The 24,059-nt window shown below is 36.2% G+C and overlaps 2 protein-coding genes across 7 annotated transcripts in view; both read left to right on the forward strand.

Annotated features, from left to right (window-relative positions):
• The window catches only part of LOC114871468 (HIV Tat-specific factor 1 homolog), a 64,822-nt gene extending 54,837 nt beyond the window's left edge, over positions 1 to 9,985 (forward strand). For all 3 annotated transcript variants that reach the window (XM_029177404.2, XM_029177403.2, XM_029177405.2), the window contains 3 exons: positions 4,095 to 4,281; positions 7,930 to 8,066; positions 9,363 to 9,985. In XM_029177404.2, coding sequence (XP_029033237.1) covers positions 4,095 to 4,281; positions 7,930 to 8,066; positions 9,363 to 9,669 — 631 coding nt within the window. In that variant the 3' untranslated portion in view covers positions 9,670 to 9,985. The remainder of the gene's footprint in view (positions 1 to 4,094; positions 4,282 to 7,929; positions 8,067 to 9,362) is intronic.
• A 3,133-nt stretch (positions 9,986 to 13,118) lies between these two features.
• LOC114871461 (protein vestigial) overlaps positions 13,119 to 24,059 on the forward strand; it is an 80,145-nt gene continuing 69,204 nt past the window's right edge. The window contains exon 1 of one of the 4 annotated variants that reach the window (XM_029177391.2): positions 13,119 to 14,754. In XM_029177391.2, coding sequence (XP_029033224.1) covers positions 14,557 to 14,754 — 198 coding nt within the window. In that variant the 5' untranslated portion in view covers positions 13,119 to 14,556. The remainder of the gene's footprint in view (positions 14,755 to 24,059) is intronic. The other 3 variants (XM_029177390.2, XR_003788578.2, XM_029177392.2) reach the window with 3 other exon arrangements.

Raw genomic sequence — 24,059 nt, forward strand, 5'->3', positions numbered from 1 at the left:
GCGAAGTTCCACATATTGATTGCCATGGAAAATGACTATCATTGCCAATTAACTATACTTGAAAAATTCAAAGAAAACAATAAAAAAATATTATTTTTAATACTATAAAATTAAAAAATTTTAAACTCTAATTATACAAAATAAAAATAATTAGAGTTTCAAGCTGTCCATTTTCACTGTGACATTCAGCGTGTTAACACAAGTATAATGATGGCTGTATTGTACCATAGTGACGGAGACAATGCGTATTGTTCCCGAAATTCATCGGTTCCAAATTCTCCATTCAGCACAGGCTTTCTTATCTCCGTTCGTGGTGTCCATAATCATCAGTTAGTCGAGTGTTTGCCGTCTTCATTGGTGCTCATGGTTATCCGGCATAGGACGAGAGGCCAGGGTTCGATGGCCTGAACTTGGTGAAAACCAGTTATTTACGAACGAACCGGGCCCTCCTTGACTGTTCTTTGCCGGAAGTCTTAGCTCTAACGGTCTTTTCGCATTCACGAATCGAATCGGCTATCTAGTTTCCAATTCCAGATAATTTTCTTCCTATCGGTCTGAATGTCGATCGACCATGTCGATACCATAACGATTCCCACGTTTTCAATGTACACGTACTTGCACATGGGGAGAGTGATGAGATTGAAGAACATTGGCGTAAGTGGGTAGGGGCCAGGGTGGGCCTGCCTTAGAAGACCTTCAGAATTATTGCGTTAATAATAAAAAAAATTCTTCAGCTGAAAAAAATCTTATCTTAATTCTTAGAACACATTGTGGAACATGATTGAGTAATTAACGTAAAATTTAGAATTTTCTTTATAATTAATGAAAATTATTTTTCACTTAGAAGTTAGAATATTGATCCCTATTACTGTATTACTGTATTTATTTTTTCTTTTAATTAAATTAAATTATTGTATGGAAAGCATTTTTTGAGGGCACATTAACTAAGACAAAATTCACTTTTTCTGTTTTTATTCTGTTTTCATGAAAAGAAAACATAAAAATATTGGTATTAATTCTTAACAGATGAAAATAACGACCCAGAATTTTTTAATTAATTTATTAATGTGCAAGATTGCTTAATGGCTCCTTAATAGGTACTGGTATCCTAGATACGAGAAAAATAGTGTAATTACTTATTATTCTGAGTTGATAAAAATAAATATTTGGGTCATATTGCAAAACGTACAGTAACAACCTTATTGTGTGAAATTATAAATAAAAATTAAGCGACCCTGGACAGTTTTAATAAAGATAAAAGACCTGGCCCACACAGAAAAAAGAAATCTACTTATATCTACACCAATGCTGAAGGATCCCCTGAATCGTTGAAATCGTGAGTACAATTTGGATCGGTCTGGTGTTTCGCACGATTGATGGTGGTTGCTGGCCGTAAAGCGGTTTAATCTCGTCTGGATGGATTTTGGTAGTGGATGCGTCGATTGTTTTTGTATGCCGAACTGTTGAAATGCTTTGATCGAATGATTGAACAAGTTGTATTGTGTTGAGATCTCGACGTTCAATCCGTTTGATAGTTCGCCGTTCAGTTTTGTTTAATTGCTCGACTGTCGTTGCTGAAATGCAGCGTTTAAACAATCGCTTTTCGATAAAAATTTCATCCGATGTTAAAGCTCTTGCTTTTATTTCTTTCAGGTTTAATCTTGTCTTTATCATTTATTAAATTACGTATATACAATAAATTAAATACACTTTAACCTGTTAATTGGGAAATGTTTAAAACGCAATTAAATTCGTCTATGATAATAAAGAGATATGAAACGTCTTTTAATTACTGTATTCATGATACCATTTAATAAAATTGCTTTCCCACGTGAAATATTTACATTTGAGGCAATTAATTAAAAGTGTTGATTTTGAAGGGTGTCACTTTGATCTGTCCAGTGAAAAGCAAACTTAATAATATATTAAATAATATTTTTAATGTAAACCTATTTCTGTTTTCGAACCTTAAGTAATTAGTTTGTTATACACTGATAACTGAATGAATTTTAAAAATTTTATTAGCACTTCGTTTTATTATTAGAATAAATTATTTTTACGTTTCTCTTAATGGCCATCTCTCGTCATTAATAGTGACATTTTTTATCAGTATTTATTTGAGAGTATAATTTACAATTTGCGCATGATAATTAATTTTAGTTATTCTTTACTGTAAAATTGTACAAAATCATTGTCTACGGAGCAATGGAATTTAAGATACAGATATCGTTAAAAATGTGATTAACATTTTAATTGAATGAATCAGACGGGCGATAAACGGTCGAAATTTTACGATGATTTCATTCGTGAATAAAATTAGCGAGATAACACGTTCCAGTTAATTTCCTGTCACTGTAAACATTTGTTTTTCGCGATAAATATGTAACAGGAGCGCGTTTCACTGTTGCTATATATTTGCCCAGTGCTAACATTAACATACTCTTTTTTTATTTGGGCAAAATTCTCCACACGTATCGTAATGAAATGTTATCTGAAAAAACCAGTGTCAATCATGTTCTCAAATTTTTGCAAATTACTTTTCCAAGAATGTAATAGGCAATTTTTGTTCGAAACGATGATTGCATAAATTATTACGTGAAACTATATTGAGATCGCTTAACGCATTGAATCATCAATGACCGACGCGACATTTCTGGTTTACGTCATCGAGGTCATCGTTTTACATCATCCGTTGACAAAAATAACAAGCAGTTCGATTTAAAACTAGGAGTAGGAGTTTCTGAAAATTTTATCGGTTCACTCTAAAATCAATTAAAAATGAAACGATTACAGATGTTCAGCATCGAGCAAGATAGGCTTCCTGCGCGAAAATAGCAGTTCTCAAAATCCTAATTTTGACGATATTAATATTGAAAAAGTGAATAGACTCCAACTTGTAAAATATTTAGTTATCCAGGTACCCAAGTCTCTCGAGTACTACTCGTTTTCAATCAATAGCCTCTATTTACATCAAATGCATTTTCAATCCCCACTTTCAACATGTGCATCATATTTTTTTATATCTTCCTAATTGATGATACAGTTATGATGAAATCTTCTCGTTCCCGTTCTAATATTCAGAATAGAAATATAAGTAATGTCTAATCACGTACAGTGATTCAGTCATGACAATTGTGCAGCGTGCATAATATAGACAGAACTACTGGACGATGTCTATTTGTGCTATAAAATCATTGTAGCACATAGTCATGGTTAGTTCACACCCTGTACTTTGTAAAAGGCCTCACATACCACCCACTCTTACATCATGCCGTATAATGTTCTCCGTATATAGATGTAATTATCTCGTTACATCTATGCGAACACGTATCTTAATCTGATACGCTCGTTTTCTTTAATTTATATACAAATTTCGATCGTTTATTAAAATTTTATTCGTCCTACGGCATATTGAGTGATTGAAATATTGACCATCGATTTCTGCGTTATTGGCTAAATATAAATTTGGAAAAGAAGTAGTAATTTGAATAAAAATCGGAAAAAAGGATTTGTACTTGCTATGTACATGTTTAATAGAAGTATTAAGCACCTGTGATGTGCATCAGAATATTTGAATGAATTAAAGTTTAGTGGATTTTTTTCTTTCGTTGCTTCTTTTGATTAGGTCTTGAAGGTGACATAAAGCTATAAAAATCGAGACTTTATGACTTTCTGATGAATATGGAACATCATAACGTTAGGAAACCCTGTGCTACGAAACACAATTTGTTTTTTTTCTGTCTAACAAGTTGTTTCAAATTACGGTTTCAAATAGAAAAATATTAACACATTCGCATTAGGAAACGAGAATTCTCGTTTTTTACCCCAATTTATATGAAAAGTTTGTGAAAAATAGCCTGATGCAAATGTGTTAATTAAATAGACAATCGTTTTGTATGTATTTGGTGAACTTTGATTATTATCAGGAAATCAGGGTATCGAATAGGGATTATTTACAAACAACTATTCAATTTATCTGAAGAAAATATATCAAAGATAAAATAGAGAATTTAGATAATAAAATTTACCTTTGTATCAGTTCAGAATGGAACTGCAATTAACATTGTTTATGATCTTAATTTCTTTTGTTGCAGATTATTCGACTGGAGGCCAGAACGTCCACTTGGTGAACCGGGAAAGCATGAAAAGGTGGTGATTATAAAAAATCTATTCTCCCCGGAGGACTTTGACAAAGAAGTCGCCTTACTGTTGGAATACCAACAGGATATCAGATCCGAGTGCCTGAAGTGCGGCGATGTCCGAAAGGTTGTTATTTACGATGTAAGTATTGATCCATTCATGTTTCAATTAGCAACTAAAATAATTGGAAATGTAGGGAAAGAAACTTAAAAAAAATTAACGTATTTAACATCAGGCAGTCTAATTTTTACTAATAATGTAATTTAGGATTTATATTAATTATCTATTTCAATTAATTAGCTCTGTGTTAATTATCAGTTAAATTGAACAAAATATCTATCAGTTAATTAGTTATTGACATTTTAATTAATTTCAATGTTAGGTATTAAATTTAGGTACTGTCATACTAATAACATTCTATTAGTTACCAGGATAGAACATCTCATTAGAAATCCCATTAGCTTGTGTTTTACGAGCCCCGTCATTGATGAGGATAGAAGCTATTACCTAAGCACCAAAATCTAGGTCGATTGTTAACACATTCTGTGTCGCGTAGGTCATCGTTGACCTATCAACGATCTTTACATCCGAGCCCTTTGATATCGTTGTTATTAACAACGATAGTATCGCATAATATTTCATAACGTTGTCAAGTAGAATACCGTATCTCCGTAGCACGATCATCCAATCGTAAATCTCCCTAATGACCCATGTAGAGTAGGGCGCTCTTTTATTTAAGTGTCTTGCATCTGCCATTGTGTCCAATATTCAGCATTTTTTTTAATTATTCCATGACATGTTTAATAAATTTATTAAATTAAATTTCTTTAAAAGAGGATCTTATAATTATTCTATGAAAAACGAATATTTAAAATAAATTTTGTAAAAATTCCATCTGTAAATTATTTGAAAAATTTTAATAATTCACAAAGAGCGAAATAAAGGTCACATTAATTAATGACAAAAATGTATTTTCAAGAGAATGAGAGATTTTAGTTATACAGTTATATAGAATTTTTAATTGTGAAACAAATTTAAAGGTCAAATTTATTTGCAACTGATAGAAACGGAACAATTAAAGCTTTGTTTTTCTGCAAATTTATTTTCCAACGTTCTAGTTGTTTCATGGAACAACGGTGTAACGTTAAATCGGTTCGTTTTTATTATGCTTATTCTTGCTTTAAGTCCTGTTTTTCTGTTTCAAACATCGTTAAGCTTGTTGCTCGTTTCCTGTGCTCAGAAACGATGCATCGTTTTACAAAGCAGATTTCTTTTCTATTACATCATTCCAGTTCTGTTAGTTTCTTCGGAGAACAACGAAAACAGTCTCTCCAAAAGAATCGAATATTTTTGGGTCTGGGTCACCTTGAATGATTTATAACCATTTCACAATATTTTGAAAGTAGACAACTTGTTACCTGAAAGTTAGAAAGAACTTTTTATTGCAATATTATAAATTTCTTATTTGAATTAATTCTGAATTCCTACTAATTCGATACAAATATAATCGTATATATGATAAAAACATAAATTGTAGAAAAATATTTGAATAATTTAAACCTACAAAAACATGAAAGTAATTTCTTCACGAATCATAATCAGCTCAGTTTTTCAGAAATCTAAAATTTCATACTTTTTCGTTCACTAATTAAACAGAAAAGCTATACTCGTGCCAAATAAACTTCAACCATAGTTCATAAAAACTGATTTTCAGTTTCTCTTAAATTTCATATCGTTCCATTTATCAGAAAGAAATATGAAAAATATTTCACTCAATTTTCAACCAGACATCATACTTTTCAATCTCGTTCGAAAAAAAACTGCCAATCAAACTGAAAACAAATTTTTTATAATGAAAAATAAAAAGAAGATGGAGAGAAAAGATGAACAAGCAAAATTGGATGCTGGCGTCATGTTACGCCAACTTAATTGAATTTCACGCCATAAATTCGTCCCGGTAGAGGAGTTTCCTGCCTATACAATCGAGGGATCGATCTCGAAAGGATCGATCAGAATAGTCGAGAGGAAGAAGATGCTCCCTGTGGTAGGACGATCACAAAGAAATCGTTGGAAGGTCCTCCGCGAGGCGACGCAAATAAACCTTCGAAAGGGGATGACCTAACCCCATAAATTCGCAACGAGACACTCCCAGTCGGCGCGTCTCAACCGTGAATCCATTCAATGTCAAAGTGAATTCCATCGTCTGCTATGGGGCCCCTCGGTGTTACTGCTAGCGAACCAGTGAAAAACGGCTCGAGATCAAAAGCATCGCGCGAAAGGAAATTTCGTGGCTGGCCAATTTACCCGTGATACTCCTCGTACCCGTATTTTCCAGACCGTTTTTGAGACACGTGTGTAAAAAACTTGGTCGAATAAAAAAATGATCAAAAGACCCGGGACTCGGTTAGGTCGTCGAATTTACCCAATGGTTCAGAGACTTTATGTTTGTTCGCTCGATTTACGGCGATTCGAGGAACATCGTTTCACTGTAGCTTTCGGTTAGGTACTTTTGTTTGGGCTAATTCCTCTCGTTATATAAATTTGTTCTTCTTTCTGCTTTTTATTTGGTCGGTCTATTTATTTATTCGAGTGAGCTTATTGTTAGTTTCTTTTGGGGCTAAAATAATTCTGCCCCCCTTTGGTTAATATTATCGGTCCCATTATGTTTCTTTTTATTTTTAAAAGTATTTTGAAATATCTGGTACACTTAATAGAAGGATCGTAGTGAAATTTAATTCTATCTCGAATTTTCAAAATAGAGACCTAAAAATTGAGGAACTTAAAAGTTGCCGAGTATTTAGTGTTGCTGATATTATTAAACAGCAGTGTGTATTTATAATGTGTATATCGTGTAGTAAATGATGGATAAGGCGATCAACGAGTCGATTGATCTAACGAGCCAGAACGTGGTGAAAGAACAAAGAATTTCATGTCGCGCACGGGGTCAGACAGCAAAATTAATGTTCAAACCGAAGGCTCATAAATTGTGGTTTAAATCGTGGGGGGGAAGAAAAGTATTGTGGAGAACTGTGGGCGACGTAGACGGCTTTAAGTCGTAAAACGGGAAGCCTCGGTTTTGTCGTTGCAACAAAGCGCTTGCAATGCAAGTGAAAAGACGACCTCCATCCGTCTTAGTGTGCGGTTAAACGAGCCATTGTTTAATTAACATACGAGTCGCTTTGAAACTAAAATGAGATAGCATTGTATTCTCACGCTTGAAGCATCAAATTATGTGTAATTTAAGGAAAGTAAAATGTATGCAGAAAATTGACGTGCATAATTACTGTAGGATAGTTTGTTAACGATTGCATTTGAAATTTTTTTAAATGATGTTAAATGGAGATATAGAATTTTAAAATAGCAATTATGGGATATTAAAAACGTTTTTCAAAATTTAATTGAATTATTCTTTTCGAAAATTCAGGTGCTTACTCATAATTAATTGAAATTATATAACTACTAAATTTGTGTAATAGTAAATAATTTATTGTGTTCATTTTATACGTCATCTAGTGGTTTGCGACGAGCAGATAAAATAAATAGCTATTTGTTTCGAAAAATAAATGTGTTTTAGAAATAAGGATCTACAAATTAGTAAACAAAAAAGAATAATTGTAGATCTTTATGATTTTCAATTAATTTATTCATTTATAGACTGAACATTGTATTATTTTTAACAATACCAAATTATTATAATCACCCTCAGTAATTAAAGGATTAATTTACTATTAGTTCTTTATTGAAACAGTACCCTGAGAATTCAAATGCGATTGTCCTGAATGTTTACAGAGACATCCTGAAGGTGTTGCACAGGTGACATTCCGAGAGCCAGCTGAGGCGCAAGCCTGCGTTCAGTTATTGAACGGTCGTTGGTTCAGCCAGAGGAAAATATCGGCTGAAATCTGGGATGGCAAGACAAAATACAAGTAAGTTTACCCGTCGCTTTACCACTTTATCGACAACTTTATCAACTCAGTCTGTGACCATCGACGAGAATAGTCTCTCGTCGATGATGCGACCAACTTTGAGCGAACTTGGTCGATAGCTAACCTACTCGTTCCTCCTTTTGAAACTGTTCCGTTCTCATGCTTCACGATTTTCACTTTACCGACACTAGAAAACACAGACAACTACACCTACCATATAAGCACTTATCTTACATTGTTTATAATGAATTTTAATTTTTATGACTCTTTAAATTGTATTTCTTTTATTGGTAGTTTTATTTTAACTTTTGTTAAATTTTATCATTGAATTTACTGGATTTTATAAGTGTGAGTTTTTTATTTAATTGTATGAATTTATTTACAGTATCTTATGGAACATTTTAAATTTATTTTATACATAATATTAACTGAAGCTTTATAGAAGTAAACTAAATGGTTTTTTTATTTATTTAAGGAGAATTATTTGAAGAATAACACATTTGATAAATTATCGAGATATTCATAAGTATTACAGATTTTTATATGTTTATTTGTAGTATAATTATTTCTTTATATAATATTTTTATATATTTATTAAATTGGTATTAGTTTGTAATAATCGAAGAAACAGGATTTGACATTGCCGACTTTGATTCTGCACTTCATTATATGTATTTTTTTTTTATTTGCTTATCATTACCTGATTTATTACTGTAATTACAGTCATTCAGTCTTTTTTAAGGTATACTTTTCGTAAGTCAAATTTGTTTTTTTAATTGTTTTAAAGAATTCCAGTTATTCTTATTTGACAGTAGTGAAGCTGATAGTGTACAACCTCCTTCGTATTCAAATCTTAATTAATTATTCTAATTTTTCTCTAATCCTCAGATCCTCAGATTTCCAGCACAAACTAAATCATCCAAATAATTTCTTTTTCCTACACATTAATCATTTTTCTTCCTTTTACACTTATTTATTAGTTTCAGCATAATCACGTAATTGCACTATCTTTAAATTCATTTAACTAATTATCCAACATTTCAGCCAATAATAACCATCCCTGCCAGTACTACTTCACACAATCTCTTGGATCAATTTCTCGTTCTCAAATAACCATCCATTTCAATCCCTTTAGAGTTAAACACCAATTTCTGAGCATCCGTTTCCTAGCTGCTCATTTTCATTTCAGATTATTCAAGACAATTAAATCAGTCTCTGAAAGTAAAATACAAATGATTGCCAGAGAGGAAGCAAAGAAGATGCTGGCGGTGCTCGTCAAATCGATTTGTTTTTTAGGGTTACAGAGACTGACGCGGAGATCGAAGCCAGAATCGCAAAATGGGACAAGTTTCTGGAGGGCGAGGAGGAGAAGAAAGAGGCTGCCGCGAGGAACGAGCAGCGTAGCAATGAAAAATCAATGGCGGAGAAATCTGAGGTTTTCCAAGGAAAAACGGAGCTTCCCGAAACGACGTTGAAAGCATCAGCTGAAAAAACGGAAGCATCCAAAGAGGAGGAGCCTCGGAAGAAGACGAAAACAGCAGATGAAACGGAAACGTCGTCGAATTCCGACGATTCTGACGAAGAGGATAGAAATAACCAGTAGAATAGAGAAATATTTTAATAAAATGCAATTGATCATTCGGGTGGAAAAATGTTTTGAAAGAATAATTAAGTGTGTAACATAACGTATGCCTGTAAGGGCGAGGGCGCACTATCGAGCCACCCCTTGGCTGCTCGACTTCAGAATAATTAAGTATAACATTACGATCGCAATTAGAAAACAGAGTACTTTTTTTCCAGATTACGAGGTAATTGCTTGTAATTTCTCATTGTTGATGACACTGAGTACCATTATACTAGTTGCGCCGTAAGATGTTGCTGTTATTTGGATGAAATAAAAGAAAATAACTTTCCCTGCAGCTTTTGATTCAGTAATTTCCTATTTCTTTCAGCATTGGACTAAATTTTACAGACTATGGTTCTAGAAGATTTTATGTATTATTATAATTTTTCAGCATTCTTTATTAATCTTGAGGGACTCCTGATTTCTTAATTATTGATTTTTGATTTTTATAGTAAAATTAATTAGAGAACACATTTAAGGACTTCACATGGATTAAAGGAAAAAAATATTTAGACGCATGGTTTTTTTATGTTTGTAATTAAATATTGCAATATTATAATATGTATTTTACACAACGTAATTATACAACGTGACTGCTTTTTCGAAATGAAGTGATTACAAGAAATTGTAAGATAAGAAACTATTTCTTTTTTTATTTACTTCTTATAATATTAGAGTCTTAAGGTTACAGTAATAATTGAAATACCATAGAAATATCTGCGACTTGAAGAAAGTAGCTATGAAAGCATTCTGTATAATTCCCGATCACCTTGAACGTGTTCGTTGATTGTCAACGAGAAATTCCATCGGTTTGAAGGGTTTTCATCATAGATTCTAGCTGGTTGGTTCCCATAGTTGGCTGGACCACTCGTTCCGCGTTTCGCTACAGAAGAGGAGCCGACAGAATCGCGTTTTTTGATAGATCAGCCTCTCACGAGCAAAGTCCCACGAACGAGCTCAACACAAAGCTCGCCAGGAATGTCGAAATAGCAAATTAGGGGATTCCAGGAGATTTGCCGTCTCTCTTCTGTTTCTTTCTTCCCCTCGTTCCAACGCTTTGTCCGTGTCCGCTTCAACGTCACGCGGATCCGCGCTCCGTTGCTGCTGATTCCAACCCTTTCAACAAACTTAATCTGGTAATGATCTATTGTTTCGCATTGCTTTTACCAATTATCACACCTGGATGATGATCGTTTCGTCGCTTCGATGATTCTTTTTCAATTTAAAGAATACAATTCTTTGATATTTTTGTTAAAACATTGTCTTTTTAATTAGAATTATCATAAAATGCCAGTCGACGTGAAATTTAATTAAATTATTCAGGAGATTTTAGATTCATTCTTAAATTTAAAGAATTTCATTGTAATTCTTCATTAGTAATTTGTAACTATACAAACAATATTTGTCATTAATATTTATAGACAAATTTGATTTAGTTGAAATTAATTTCTTTTTAAGTACGGAGATTATTGACTGCTAGAATGTGTTGTTTGCACTGTAAGTGACAGAAATGCAACGGTTTCCACATCGGAGAAGGTTGCACAACAAGTATGCTGCAACTACTTCAAAGATCCATATTTAACACAATGGCCGCATAAGTGCATTTCAAGCTTAATCCCCACGGCACAATTATCAATCGTTCGTGAATTGAATTTATAATAGCTGAATAGTTGCAGGTATTCAAGCGGATACTTGGCAGCAAAAACAAATTCTGTTTCTTTCATTAGCGAATTATACTTCGCGGTATTGAGTAAAAACTCGTGTCGATCTCGCTTTAATTATATGTAACGAGAAAATTCGCATCCTATTACCTCCGGTATCAATGAAATCGCGTGACTTTCAGTTTTTCATGTTTCTAACAAATTTTCCAATTAAATACAAAGTTTTATTTTTATAAATAATGAAATTTTCAAATGATTACTCTTTTAACGAAAAATTAATAATATAAATAATTCTTTAAACATCCAACCAACCAACCAAGATACTTGAACTTATCAAAAAGAGTACTCTCCACTCATCACGCATTATGATACTCGATCGAGCAATAAAATCATTAATAATCCAACCCCTGTGCCAAGTACATCCCTCATACCTATATAGCAAAACAAAAATTGCACCGGTTATTACAACCTCCATCTTACACAGACAATCATTATCAAGTTTCACCGTCCTTCTTTCGAAGGATTTTTCAAAGGGCTAACTCAAAAAACCGTGCTCAAGATTCACCGTCCATTTGCCCCTTTTCTCTCTCTCTCTCTCCTGATCTGCATTGTCTACCGTTGATGCAGGGGTGCGCATCCCCTGGCCGAAGCGCGAGGAAGCATATTTCAGACGTCTCGTCCCATTCAGACCGAGTCGAAGGGGGATTGCGACCCTGTTTGGCAATATCACCGACGAATTTAATGCCCAACTATTAACAGCGGGATCCATCCACCTCCTGCATTGTTCGAGTGGCCACGTGCAGGATGACTGCCTCGCGTGCTGGAGAAACGTTTGATCGTCGATCCGGCTCGGTAAGATCGTTCACGGCTAGAGGAGAAGAAAAAAAAAGGTTCCTGCATCGTGTCACACTTGTCGAGGGTTATTGGATTTGGCCCGCGCCATGGGGGGTCCTTCAGGACCTGCCGGGTTACACAGAAGATTAGGCGCCGGGCTACGACACGATTTACCACGGTCAAGTGTCCCCGACACTGTTTGCTCGGCATCGCTTTAATAGTACCCGGTGCAATGTTACTGTTAATCGCATTTACAATGGCTACCAAGGGTGCTTTTTGAAGTCTGCCAATTAGTGTTCTTGATAATTCAACCGAAACGTTTTTTGACGCGATGGGAAGAGAATAAGTTGTGTGAAATGATCGAAATTTATTATTTAAGAAGACAAAATTCTTCAATCCCTATCTAACATATTTCCTTTCCATTTCAGAAATATCAACCTTCGCCACCATCGAATCTCCTCGAAGTTCACTGAAATCCGCTCCATTCGAACACAAAAATCATTTTCCACCTGAGAGTAATCAAGTCAATCAAAAAAAAAAAAAAAAATTCCATGGGAAGACGGAAACGGTAATCCTTCGAGGAGCCAGATTTCCCGGCAAGATCTTTCGAAGGAAAATTCCCAGGAGCAGGCCGTTCGTTTCTCCTCGGAGGCTGTGCTCGCCGTGGCAAATTAAGCTTCCCAAAACACCGCGAAACTGTTAATTAAGCACTCATTATGCGCGCGGCTCGGCTCAGTCGGACCAGGCTTGGGGTTGCGAGCGGCGAAAGGGTGGCGAACCGAGCTGCCTACCAACAGAGAGGCGACGATACCGACAGTCGAGTAGGAGAAGAGAGGACAAGAAGCCGTAGGAGACGGGAAGAGAGAATGTAGTAGCTGGCCGAGCGAGAAGCAGGAGAGGGAGAGGGATTCTGCGATGAGACTGAAAGAGGAGGAGGAAGGAGAGAGAGAGGAAGGACGGTTTAACCCAAGTAGGAACTTCTTAATACCGGGACGGCAGTCGGGTTCATTGTGGGATCAATACAGAGACGAGCGGGCGTAGGAGTGGCAAACGTTGCCTCATTGGACGTCCTGTTCCCGCACGGTGATTGGCCGGTGGTGGTACTACCAGGAGGCGTTTCCTTTGCAGTTAGCCCCTCTTTTGGGGTGAACGAAAGGGGCAGGTAGGCCCTGACCCTCGCGAGGAAGGAGAGAACACGCGGCAAGTGGAAAAAGACGGAGCTGCGCGGACTGAGCAGTTGGAAAAAGACGGCGCACCGGTCTACGGTGAGGGTGACACGAGGCCGGGGGGTTCAGTCTGTGTTCGCCCATCAGAGACACATCACCAGCCACGATACGGTCCGGTTACGGTCTCTCCTCGCGAGGGTAGCTCCCCTGTAAACCAGGTGTTACACGCTTCTACGTTCTGCTCCTGGACGCGCCGAGCCCTTGAACTTGACAGTGTCCCCGCATGCTTTTGGACATTTCCTTAATTTCATCGTTTTTATCCCTCCTTCGATCGATCGATCGGTACCCGCGTCAGTGTCGAGGATCAACGAGAAAGTGGAGAACAAGGATTTCAGTGTTTCCAATCCTTTTGCGACCAGTGCTTGAACCTGTGATCTGTACGATTGAACTTATTTTGAACCGATCGAAAGCGAGAATTTTTAGGCAAAACAAGGCAAAGAATTGTATAAGATTGCGAGCGTTGAATCAGAGAAAGAAGGTTGAGTAAAAGCGGAGCCAACGGTTCGGCTCCGACCTTGTCAACACGTGCTTCTGAAAACATACAACAAAAACTCCATCCTCGACTTCCGATTCGAACAGTGCTTCGTGTCGTTGCTTCCTAAGCCAGAGCTCAGTGTAAAGGTGACTCGATGTGAATCAAGGAGACCAACATTGTTACGATTACAGTGACCGTTAAGTGTATTATAATACCAGTCGCGAAGGTGTTTACATGATCGAAAGTCCATTGGTACGAGGAAGTGTTGATTGTTACGGTGCTTGTTTATCAGGGGATCGCCTCGTCCGTATCCTTCATACTCTCCCATAGCATGCGACAGAAGATTCTCTAATACATCTTTGGCAGCAGATAAATCAAAGGAATTTAAACTGAAATTCAAAGGTGACCTGACGTCTGCTCGCGAACGGTGCTCGGTGATGATGCTTAGATCAGCCTGACACGCCGATCATCTCGAACTCGTCGCGTTTTCGGTGCGAGTGAAACCGAAGATCGTCGAACAGTTGATAGATAAAGGTGCGAGTCGAAGTGGACAGGATAGAGGAGGCGAGTGGACAGAGTGGAAATAAAAGATAGTGTACGAACGGGTGGTGCGACGTTCGGGTACGCAAGTCGGCAGGCCGGCTCTGGGGTGCCGGGCCCGGGCGGGGTGATGAGCTGTTCCGAGGTGATGTATCAATATTATCCTTACCTCTACCAGAGGCCACCGCCGCCGCCGCACCCGACCCACCCTCATGCGGCCCCGCACACCCATCCCCACACAAATCCGCATGCGGCCCACCATAGTCCTGCCAGGCCGGCGCCTTTTCAATCCTTCTCCGCGGCCACCGCGACGCATCAGTACGACAGGGTGAGTGAATCAATTATATTTATTTATCTATTTTATAGCGAGAAAGCTTCTTGACAGAGCATCGTGGAAAGTTTCGATGGTGTTCTCTTGACACCTTGATTGCTCGACTATAAATAACAGACGAGAGTATAAGTGTATTAATGATATAATTATTATATAATGAATGGTTCGATTAGTTTAACGTGGCACTGAAAGTGTTAATGGTTTCCTGTGCGGGATCATCATGGTATGATGAATCGTGATGATTAAGTTATAGATACTGTCAGTTTCTTGCTTGCTTTCTGAAATAAGACATAGTGGAAAGAATGATGATCCTTTGTGTGATTAGAAATAATTCTGCTCGGGTGGAATAATATCAAAAGAAAAAGACATGTGTTCTTCATCCTTTAATAACTTGTTGCTTCAGATTGAAATGATTTGTTTCTTTTTCGGAGTACAAAGGTCCTTAGAAAAGGGTTAATTCTAAATTACTAATGGAAGATTTGATCTTCTATATTTTTGCTGATTAAATTCGAATAATAAAGTTTGAAGATTGTGTGTTTACACAAGAAGGGTGTAATTACGATCAAACAACACAGTTGACATCAATTTAAAATAACTTCTGCTAACGATACAATAGGATACACGATTCTCTGATCTCCGACGGCATTCTTCCCGATGCTTTGCAAGAAACTTTCTTTATGATAACAAGTTTAAAACAGGTTTTCGAGGAAAATGGAACTTGTGAGGTCTGAGTCTTGTTTGCTTGTTATTGAGTCTTCATAAGTGTAAAATGATAACAAAGTAAAGTGTCTTCTGTCTAATATCGAGTACCAACTTCGGACTTCATTCGTTTCACTTTTATCTTATCCTTGCAATAAAAGAAATACAAGAACAGATTGCTAGTGAGTAAATACAATAGATTACACGTTTTTTAAATTGTTTATTTACAAAAAGAAATTTTTAAACATAAACTAAAATCGTCGTGATTATACCGATTTAGCAAGGGCACGTTGTTTTTCACCAGGAATATTTCGTGAAAATCGTATAATTTAATAGGCGACACTAATTAATTACGAATTTTAATAACTTCCACTTTCAATAAACATGAAATCGTTAGATGGTATCATTCTTTATAGTCACTATATTATATGACGCTTGGTATCGTCGTTAAAATTCTCATAAAGTCTGTAATGGGGTATAAAATCTGTAAATTGCCCAGCCTATATAATCATTACAATATATTATCGAAATGCCATTTATCAGTTCTGAGAGAATCTCCAATTATCTGTGAAGTCATTACATTTTTGCTGTTTTAAAATTCGTTTCTGACAATGAGATTTATTTCTCAACTTTAATTTTTATAATAGATAAAAATGTCACTTCACAGAATCTCTTTTCCAAAACATCATTTTTATTATTTTAAATAATACAAGTTTCTCAAATCTTTTCCCTAAAAAACGATCTACGCCGCGAGGATTGAACTATGGGGATTTAGACGTCAACGGGTCGTCAGGACCCGGTTCCTGACACATTATTCATAACCATACGTGCTGTCATACTGGACGTGTATCGCGCGGCTTGTCTCGTCTCGAGATTACAAGCTGGTCGCGTTTCAGCTCGACCCGCCTCTAAAAAGGACCATGACAGCCACGGCGTCGACTGGTTGGTTCAGATTTAAAATTCGTTGCTCCTCGAAAGCAATGAGATACGTGGATTACGTAACATCCTTGCGGAGGATCTTTTTTATTTTTCATTCTCGTTCGATCCTTCGTATGTTTGATAGTCCATCTAACTTTAACATACAATTTCAGTTTATTTTCATTCAGTCTATTATACATTAAATTTTCATTTGGAAACTAGTCATATTGTGACGAACTTCATAGAAACTTCAAGATATAATTCTTTTAGAAATACAATACAGTGAAACCTCGATAACTCGAACCTCAAGGGAATGGAAAAAATGTTCGAGTTATAGAGGTTTTCGACTTATCGAGGTTCTACTGTATTTCCAAAACTAATGGTATCATAAAATATGTGACTATCAAAGTGTTAAATTGTCTAGCAATAAGTGCTAACGTTTAAATGACATTTGAAAACTCCCATTTCATGTTTCGAGATGATCGACTGTAGTGACTTTTAATATGGAAAGGTCTCTTAAATGTCCTTCTTTTATTGACTACCATTTTGTATTAAATTGCAACAATTTCTACGTTTAACACCATGGATCGTTTCCGTGTTAGAATCACGGGTGATCGAGGGTATCGCCAGCGTTGAAATCTCGTTAGACAAGTCCCAACTCGGATTATGACACCCAACAAGCATTTGTCCCGATATTTTAAACGCTATACACACATCTTGAGTTACTGGATTCGAATTAGCGGAGTTTGTTTCGAAACTGGAGGAACTAGTTTGTCCCGTTCGCACAAGTCGCTCGAACGGACAGGTAATCCATGGGGTGGTCAGGTGATGCGAAACTTTCTGTGAAAAAGATTTCTCTGAAACGGTGTACGCGTTTAGAAAGGTCGAAACCGACCCGTGAATCATTTGGAAATGTCGTTTCGGTTTCAACATAATTATTTGTTATGACACATTTTACATAGAATCATTAAGAATACGATGGTTTAATTCAATAAAAATTTCAGATTTTTCAAGACACATTTTTTTTTGTATTTTACGACGTATTTTGTGTATTTAAAAAAGTCTCAAAATTGTTATTAATTTAAACAAACTAATCAACATAGAATTATCAAATATATAGACAGGAGTTTAATTTTTTTATTTTGATTGAAATTGCAAATGCAACGTAATTAAATACATACATAGATTTTATTTATTCTTATTTTATACGAGTACTTATTCGTTTCATTTTCTGTCGGTTCGTTCTCGAGAAAGTACTAAATCATTCGGTAAAATGTTTTTCGGAATTGGAAGTAAACAAAGAGATAAAATAAGGATATTTTATACAATGTGCAGTAGTAATTCTTTATGATATATTTAGCTGGCAAGCATTTCTGAATCGTGATTATAAATTTCCGTGAACCTTGAATTATTTTCTGCATACCTTGCATTCGCCACTATGTTGTATTTTAATAGAAATACCACCGTGATGTGCTCGATTTACGTCAAAAGACCTGTCTGTAGTTTATATTTGTGAATCATTAAGATACACATTGTAAAGGAATTTAAATTATGAGCTGAAATAATTATTTAAATAATTAAGTAAGTATAATATATTTGAAGGTACTTGTACTCTCCACTAAATTTAATTGAAGCATAAATGAAATTTTAGTTTTCATTGATAAAATAAAATTAACTTAATATACATACATGACTGGATGTTAATGATATTTCTGTAGAAACTGAAATGAAAGAATTTAATAAGAAAAGAGTTTCACTTGGGGTTTCTAATATTGTTACATATTTAAATATAAATAATTTAACAGCTCAACAAGTACTGTATAGCAATTCTTTATTTCAACAAAAGTCGCCATAGATTTCAACAGGCGTCTTAGACACCTTAACAATTTCTCTAATATAAAATAAAAAATCTGAGTTCCATCATTTTCCCGTGTTTGGTTGTCCTAAGTTAAAGAGAATCTTCTCCCATGGTTCTTCTCTTTCGTCGGTCATCGTCCGGCAATATTTCTCGTCCCATAACAATAACGTGTTTACAAACAATCCAAGGGAGTCTCTGAGGTGTTTCACTTGACGCACGCTCCCTGAATTCCCTCTTTCAACCGGCCGTCCTTAAATAGTTTCGGCAGACAAGGGACTGAACGTGAATTTCTGCGAGTTTCATTCCTGGGATCCTCTCTCTGCATCATTTTAATATGTCTGCTGGGAGGTCAGCCGTGCTCCTTGCCCTCCCATGAACTTATCCGTACACCATAGGCTGTTGGATACCGTTTTTCTTCTATCCATTCTTTCTACATTGCCCCTTCCTTGCCATGTTTTTGCGGTAAATGTTTAGTCTCTGACTAAAGGTTTCAGGACTTTCAAGTCTTTTTCTTTCTTTTTCAACCTAAATTCATTTCACTTCTGTTCATCTTTATAACGAATAAATTAGGCGTTTAAATCTTAATTATTCATTTCTGTAACATCCTATAAACTTGAAATTTATTCTAAATAATATTATTCATAAAGAGCAAAAGGGGAAAAAGAAAGCAAAAATTTGGAAGGCTTATTCTTCAAAGTGGGGCCCATGACTAGCCTCCCTTAGACCTTCCCTTAATCGATCGCTGTATCCATTCGGTAAAATGTAATATAGCAAAGAATAAACGAGAATACGATGAACATTATCACCTGAAGAAATGCAATTTCCATCCAGTCGAGTTTTGTACCGATATCGCGACAGAGAAATAAATAAGCAACGGCCGGTATTACTTAGCCGACATTGAGAGGAATGTCGGGACGACGATGAGCTATCACGTCGTTTACCTACTTAAACTGTTTATCATGTGGTAAATTATACGAGCCGAGAATATGCTAATGAGAGGGCCGGAGATCTAACTGCATCTAAACGACGTAGATCGCTGATACGGTGAGGACTAGTGAAGAGAAATTTCTGAACGTAGTCGGAACACCGACAGTAGTTGGTCGTCCACCGAGGAGGAAGGCGCACCGCTTCCCGACGACCGACAGCACAAATCACTTTCCGTATGCCTTTCGCGCACGCATGGGAAAATACCCTGGGTGGATGAACATTTTTAACGCGACTACCATCCCTCTTGTTACGAACAAAACAAACTTTGAATATTACTAACGCCGAGTACACTTTTCGTACTACGGGGCCTGAAAATAGTCTCTCAGGTCTCTTAGATCTCTTAATTCCTTCGCAACTCTTTTGTATAATATTTTCATTGTTCCATAATTATTTTGGAGTTTGTTTTTCACAAAAAATATTTCTCCATGATATATAACAAAATTCCCAAGGTCCAAATTACATTCCCCCATGGGGAAAGCGCAGTAGGGGTCCACGATACCCTCTCTATTTTTTAATAGAACGTCCACGTAGCGAAAGGATTAAATTTGCAAATTAATGGTATTCTTAATAATTGATGTTTTAATGCGCTGTTTTGAATAGTAGAGAGATCGGAAAGAAGCATCTTGGTTCTCACCTGAGCTCTGGGCTCGATGGTCAGATAACGGAGGCAAAGCGTTAAAGCTCAGAATCGCGCGCGGTGCAAGGTCGATCTCGATGGCAGGGACAGGTTTCGCGAGGGAGCGAGTTCCGAGGGCTGTGCGATCTTCAGCCCCGTGGCAACTTTTCTTCCCGTAAGTCCCTCGTTTTCGGTCGGGAAGTTGAGGACGCGGCGGACGGGCCGCAGCGACACGAGTTTACTTTTATTTAAACGTTCCTTCCTTCCTTCCTTCCTTCCTTTTATTTAGGGCCTGACCCAAGGGCGCTCATTTTGTTCCTTTGCCGGCGCTGACCGGTGTCCACCGGCTCTGAATTAATAGCCTCGCGTTTTTCGCCGTGCTGTGGCTAATATACGCGCGCGTTTCTCCCTCCTCAACCTCTGTCCTTCCTTATTTTTCTCTTCCTTCCTGCCGCGACCACCTTCCCTCCTCTCTATGCACAGACTTTATACGCCCCGACGGTTACGGCAACGGGTTAAAAATGTCCGGGCCCGTTTTCTCACGCCGCTACGAAACCGCGTGTATACGTGCTTTATTGCCGCGCACCGGAGACGCGTCAAACTTCTTCCTGATTGCCTGCCCATCTCCTCGCGAACACGCTTTTTAGGCGACTTCGACCGACGTGTTGATGATAATTGATCGCGTTTGATTATATTTGATGGCGGTGTAAGAGAAATTATCGAGCCCTTTTTGATCTCTTCGATGTGGATGATATAAACAGGTATCAAACTTTAAAGACCACTATTATTTAATTGTGATAGGTATCTGAAAACTTTATTTTGATCGGTTTAATTAATGACGATTATTCGTATGTTCTTCGAAAAATTGACAGTGGCTCAGTTATAAAAGATTGTAAAAGCATCACAATGAAATAGTGAGATTTATGTTAAATGAACAGAGCTCGAGTAGATATTCGAACAGAAGTCAATGATCCTCGATTGTCGAGATTAGAAAATTCTGCGCTATAAAATCGGAATAGATGTGAAACGTATATGCAATGATAGTTATAGTCGTGGAGAATTTTCCTTCTAACAAGCAATCGGATGGTCGATAATTGCGTTGTCGTTAGTAATACGAAGATCTCGGAATCGATTAAAACGGTTGCTTATTATTACGAGCTTAACGTAACTATCATCTACAAAAAGTCACGAAACACGGCCATATAAATGGTAATAAAAATTCAATAAATTTGAACGTTTAGATGGTGGTTTGCGAGCGATAAACATTCTTGTTAGTCATTTTAGAATTTTGAAAACAGCATTAGTTTTCGATGGTTAAATCAAAATAATTATCATTTATTAAATTGTATGGATTTTTCACTATCATCAGTCATTTTTTAATATCACTTTTTAATAATTATAATCTTATTTTATGAGACTATACGTTTGATTATCACACAATTTGGGAACATTAGCTATTCTTCATGTTATTACTCCATATCTAAATTTTAGCTTAATAGGTAAATGCTAAATTCATAATCATCGCATATTGAGCAATAAGATGACTTAACCAAATCGTTTTATAATTACTGCAAATAGAATCATAGTCATAACAATCACAGGATAAATATCGCTTACTTGTTCCCATTGCACCTGAAATCTAAATTCGATCTCTTGATGCTCGCAGAGACCATTGTAACACATATCACCATAAAATAGTTCGATAACAGAATTGCATACGATTTCAAGTGCTTTCTTTAACACATTATGCAGTGATAATGTTAATTAGAACGCTATCATTTCAATACCTCTTGTCTATTAATTCATTTCTAACTAGTAAATTATTGCATCGTACGAACACGTTATGGTAGCGTAATTATTAGTGTAATTTTTTTTAGAAATATAATTTTTCTTCATTTTTTAAAAAACCTTATTATATTTTTAAACATTGGAAAAACCTTATATATCTAGTGTCATTTAAAAACATAAGCATGATCTTAAATTTTTGTTGGAGGAATAAAAATTGCCCACTGAATACTTAATTTTTATTTACAAAATAATATTTTTTATTCGATTATTAGAATAATCTAAAGAACTTTAAATATTAAGTTAAATGAAATGCTTAAAAATATGTATTTATTAATTGCAAAGTGTTAAGATAATTTTTCTTCTGTCTTTAATCAATTAATCCGTAATGAGGTTAATCCTCGTCGCGACTTCTCCCGCGATTTACCAGCGAATCAGTAGCGACACGCGATTAAATGCCATTCACGAGCACGTGATTTTTCACGCGCGTCCACCGAGCCATTTAAACTGCCACGAATGAAATACGACGGACGGAAGCCCGTCGATAGATCATCGTGGTAATGGCGGACCTCCTTCGCGTAATTCGATCTTAATCATTTTTATCGCGTTACGGGACACCCGCGCCTTCGCCTCCGCCTCGAGCAACCAACGGGGACCAGGCTCGACGCTCAGGTGGTTGTCCGTTTAACGCTTCGCCGTTTGTTATCTTGCGATCGCCAGCGACGAGAACGCTAAATGCCGATAACAGCGGGGCACCCGTAGCTCGGTCGCGTCGCGAAACACCAGGATTCCCATGTAAAACAACCGATTCGAGCGTAATATTCGTTCGAAGGACTCGTTAATCCTTCGAACTCTCCTTAAATGTACACCTTGATTTACCGTTCTACAGTTGATTGCACCTATAAAATTATTTTTTAGACGAACAGATTGATTCCTCAAACCTTGCAAAATTATCAAAATTAATAGGAAATTGTAATAACGATTTACCATTTTGTTATTTTTAAATTTCCAAATATTAATTATGATAATTAAGTGGACCCCTTAGGTATTTTTGCCGACCGAGGCTCCGTACAATTATTTTTTCAAGTGCCCCAAAAAATTATATCTCTTCCATATGCACCATTTTTTTTTTCAAATAAATCGACACCCAAAGGGTGTCATAGCAGATTTGATCTAAAGTTGCATTGATTATAATTACTGCTTTTTATGGATAAGAATTTCTGAAATTAGAATCATAAAATAAAATGAATTTGAATGAAATACCCTAGACTGAAGCAATTTAATTCTCAGCTAGCGTTCCTAACGAGGACACCAGTTCATATAAAAATCTAGCCATGGACCGTTCGCGCAATAAAGTCATAAAAGAAACACTTGGACATTCAACAGCTCGTTCAGTAGGATCGTTCTTCAGGCTCGAATGTTTATTGGCGTTTCACGTGGGCGTTTCGCATATAAATTCCTGCGTGTGGAAGGGCCGGCAAGAAATTAGTCAACAAGAAATCGTGAAGGAGGTTCGTTAGGTTCATCGAGAAACGCGAGAGCTTGGATACAAAGGGAGACAGGTGCGGACAGGCTCGGAACTTGACAAGAACTTAGCTATCCTTCATTAGCACTCTCGTTATGAGAGTTTCGTTTCTTCGGCTTCTTTATGTACCGTAGGGAAAAAAAAAAATAAATAAATAAAATAAAAAATAGTATTTCAAATGAAAGTATGACTAGAGATGGTGTAATTTGTTGAAAAAATTGAGAATATGTTATTTTAAAGATCCTACAATGAAATTTCATTTATTTTCATAAAACCTTGCCCTTTTTCTAATTGAAAATTCATTTTTAAAGTCACGATAGCTCTAATTATTGAATTGATTATGATTATTATATTTCCCCTCCACTTTTCAAATAGACGCCAGTGTAGGTATATATATTTAAATTTAACCAATAAAAATTCTTAACAATTTTCAGAATTTGATATTTGAAAGAATATAGGTAATGTGATAAAGATTTTTATATTACTAATAATGATCTCTTATTCAAGTTTGTATTTTCTGTGCTAAAAATAAAGCAAATGTATCATATTATTTGTACAATGTCCGTATGAATATACATGGAAGGGAACACTATTAAACATTAATCTCACTCATCCTATAAACACATAAGCAGTCGTAAGTTTCGGCATTCCGGGGACCATAGCATTACTTCCTGTTCTGTCACGCATTCATTAATCACCTAAAGACCTACGGAAGCAGCAACAAGTATTTTTAGAAAAATTCCCTTCTTACGAAATTTGATAAACTATGGGTCGAGCGAAACGGTGAAACAGCAGTATATATTATTTTCTATACAATAATTAGACAGTTCGAAACTGCTGTGGATTGTCTAGACACAAGATTGACCGTGCGTTCGATAATTAACGGGTGACGGTTAATTGCTGATAGAACTGCT

This window comes from Osmia bicornis, chromosome 2, assembly GCF_907164935.1.
Source record: "Osmia bicornis bicornis chromosome 2, iOsmBic2.1, whole genome shotgun sequence".
Lineage (NCBI taxonomy): Eukaryota > Metazoa > Arthropoda > Insecta > Hymenoptera > Megachilidae > Osmia > Osmia bicornis.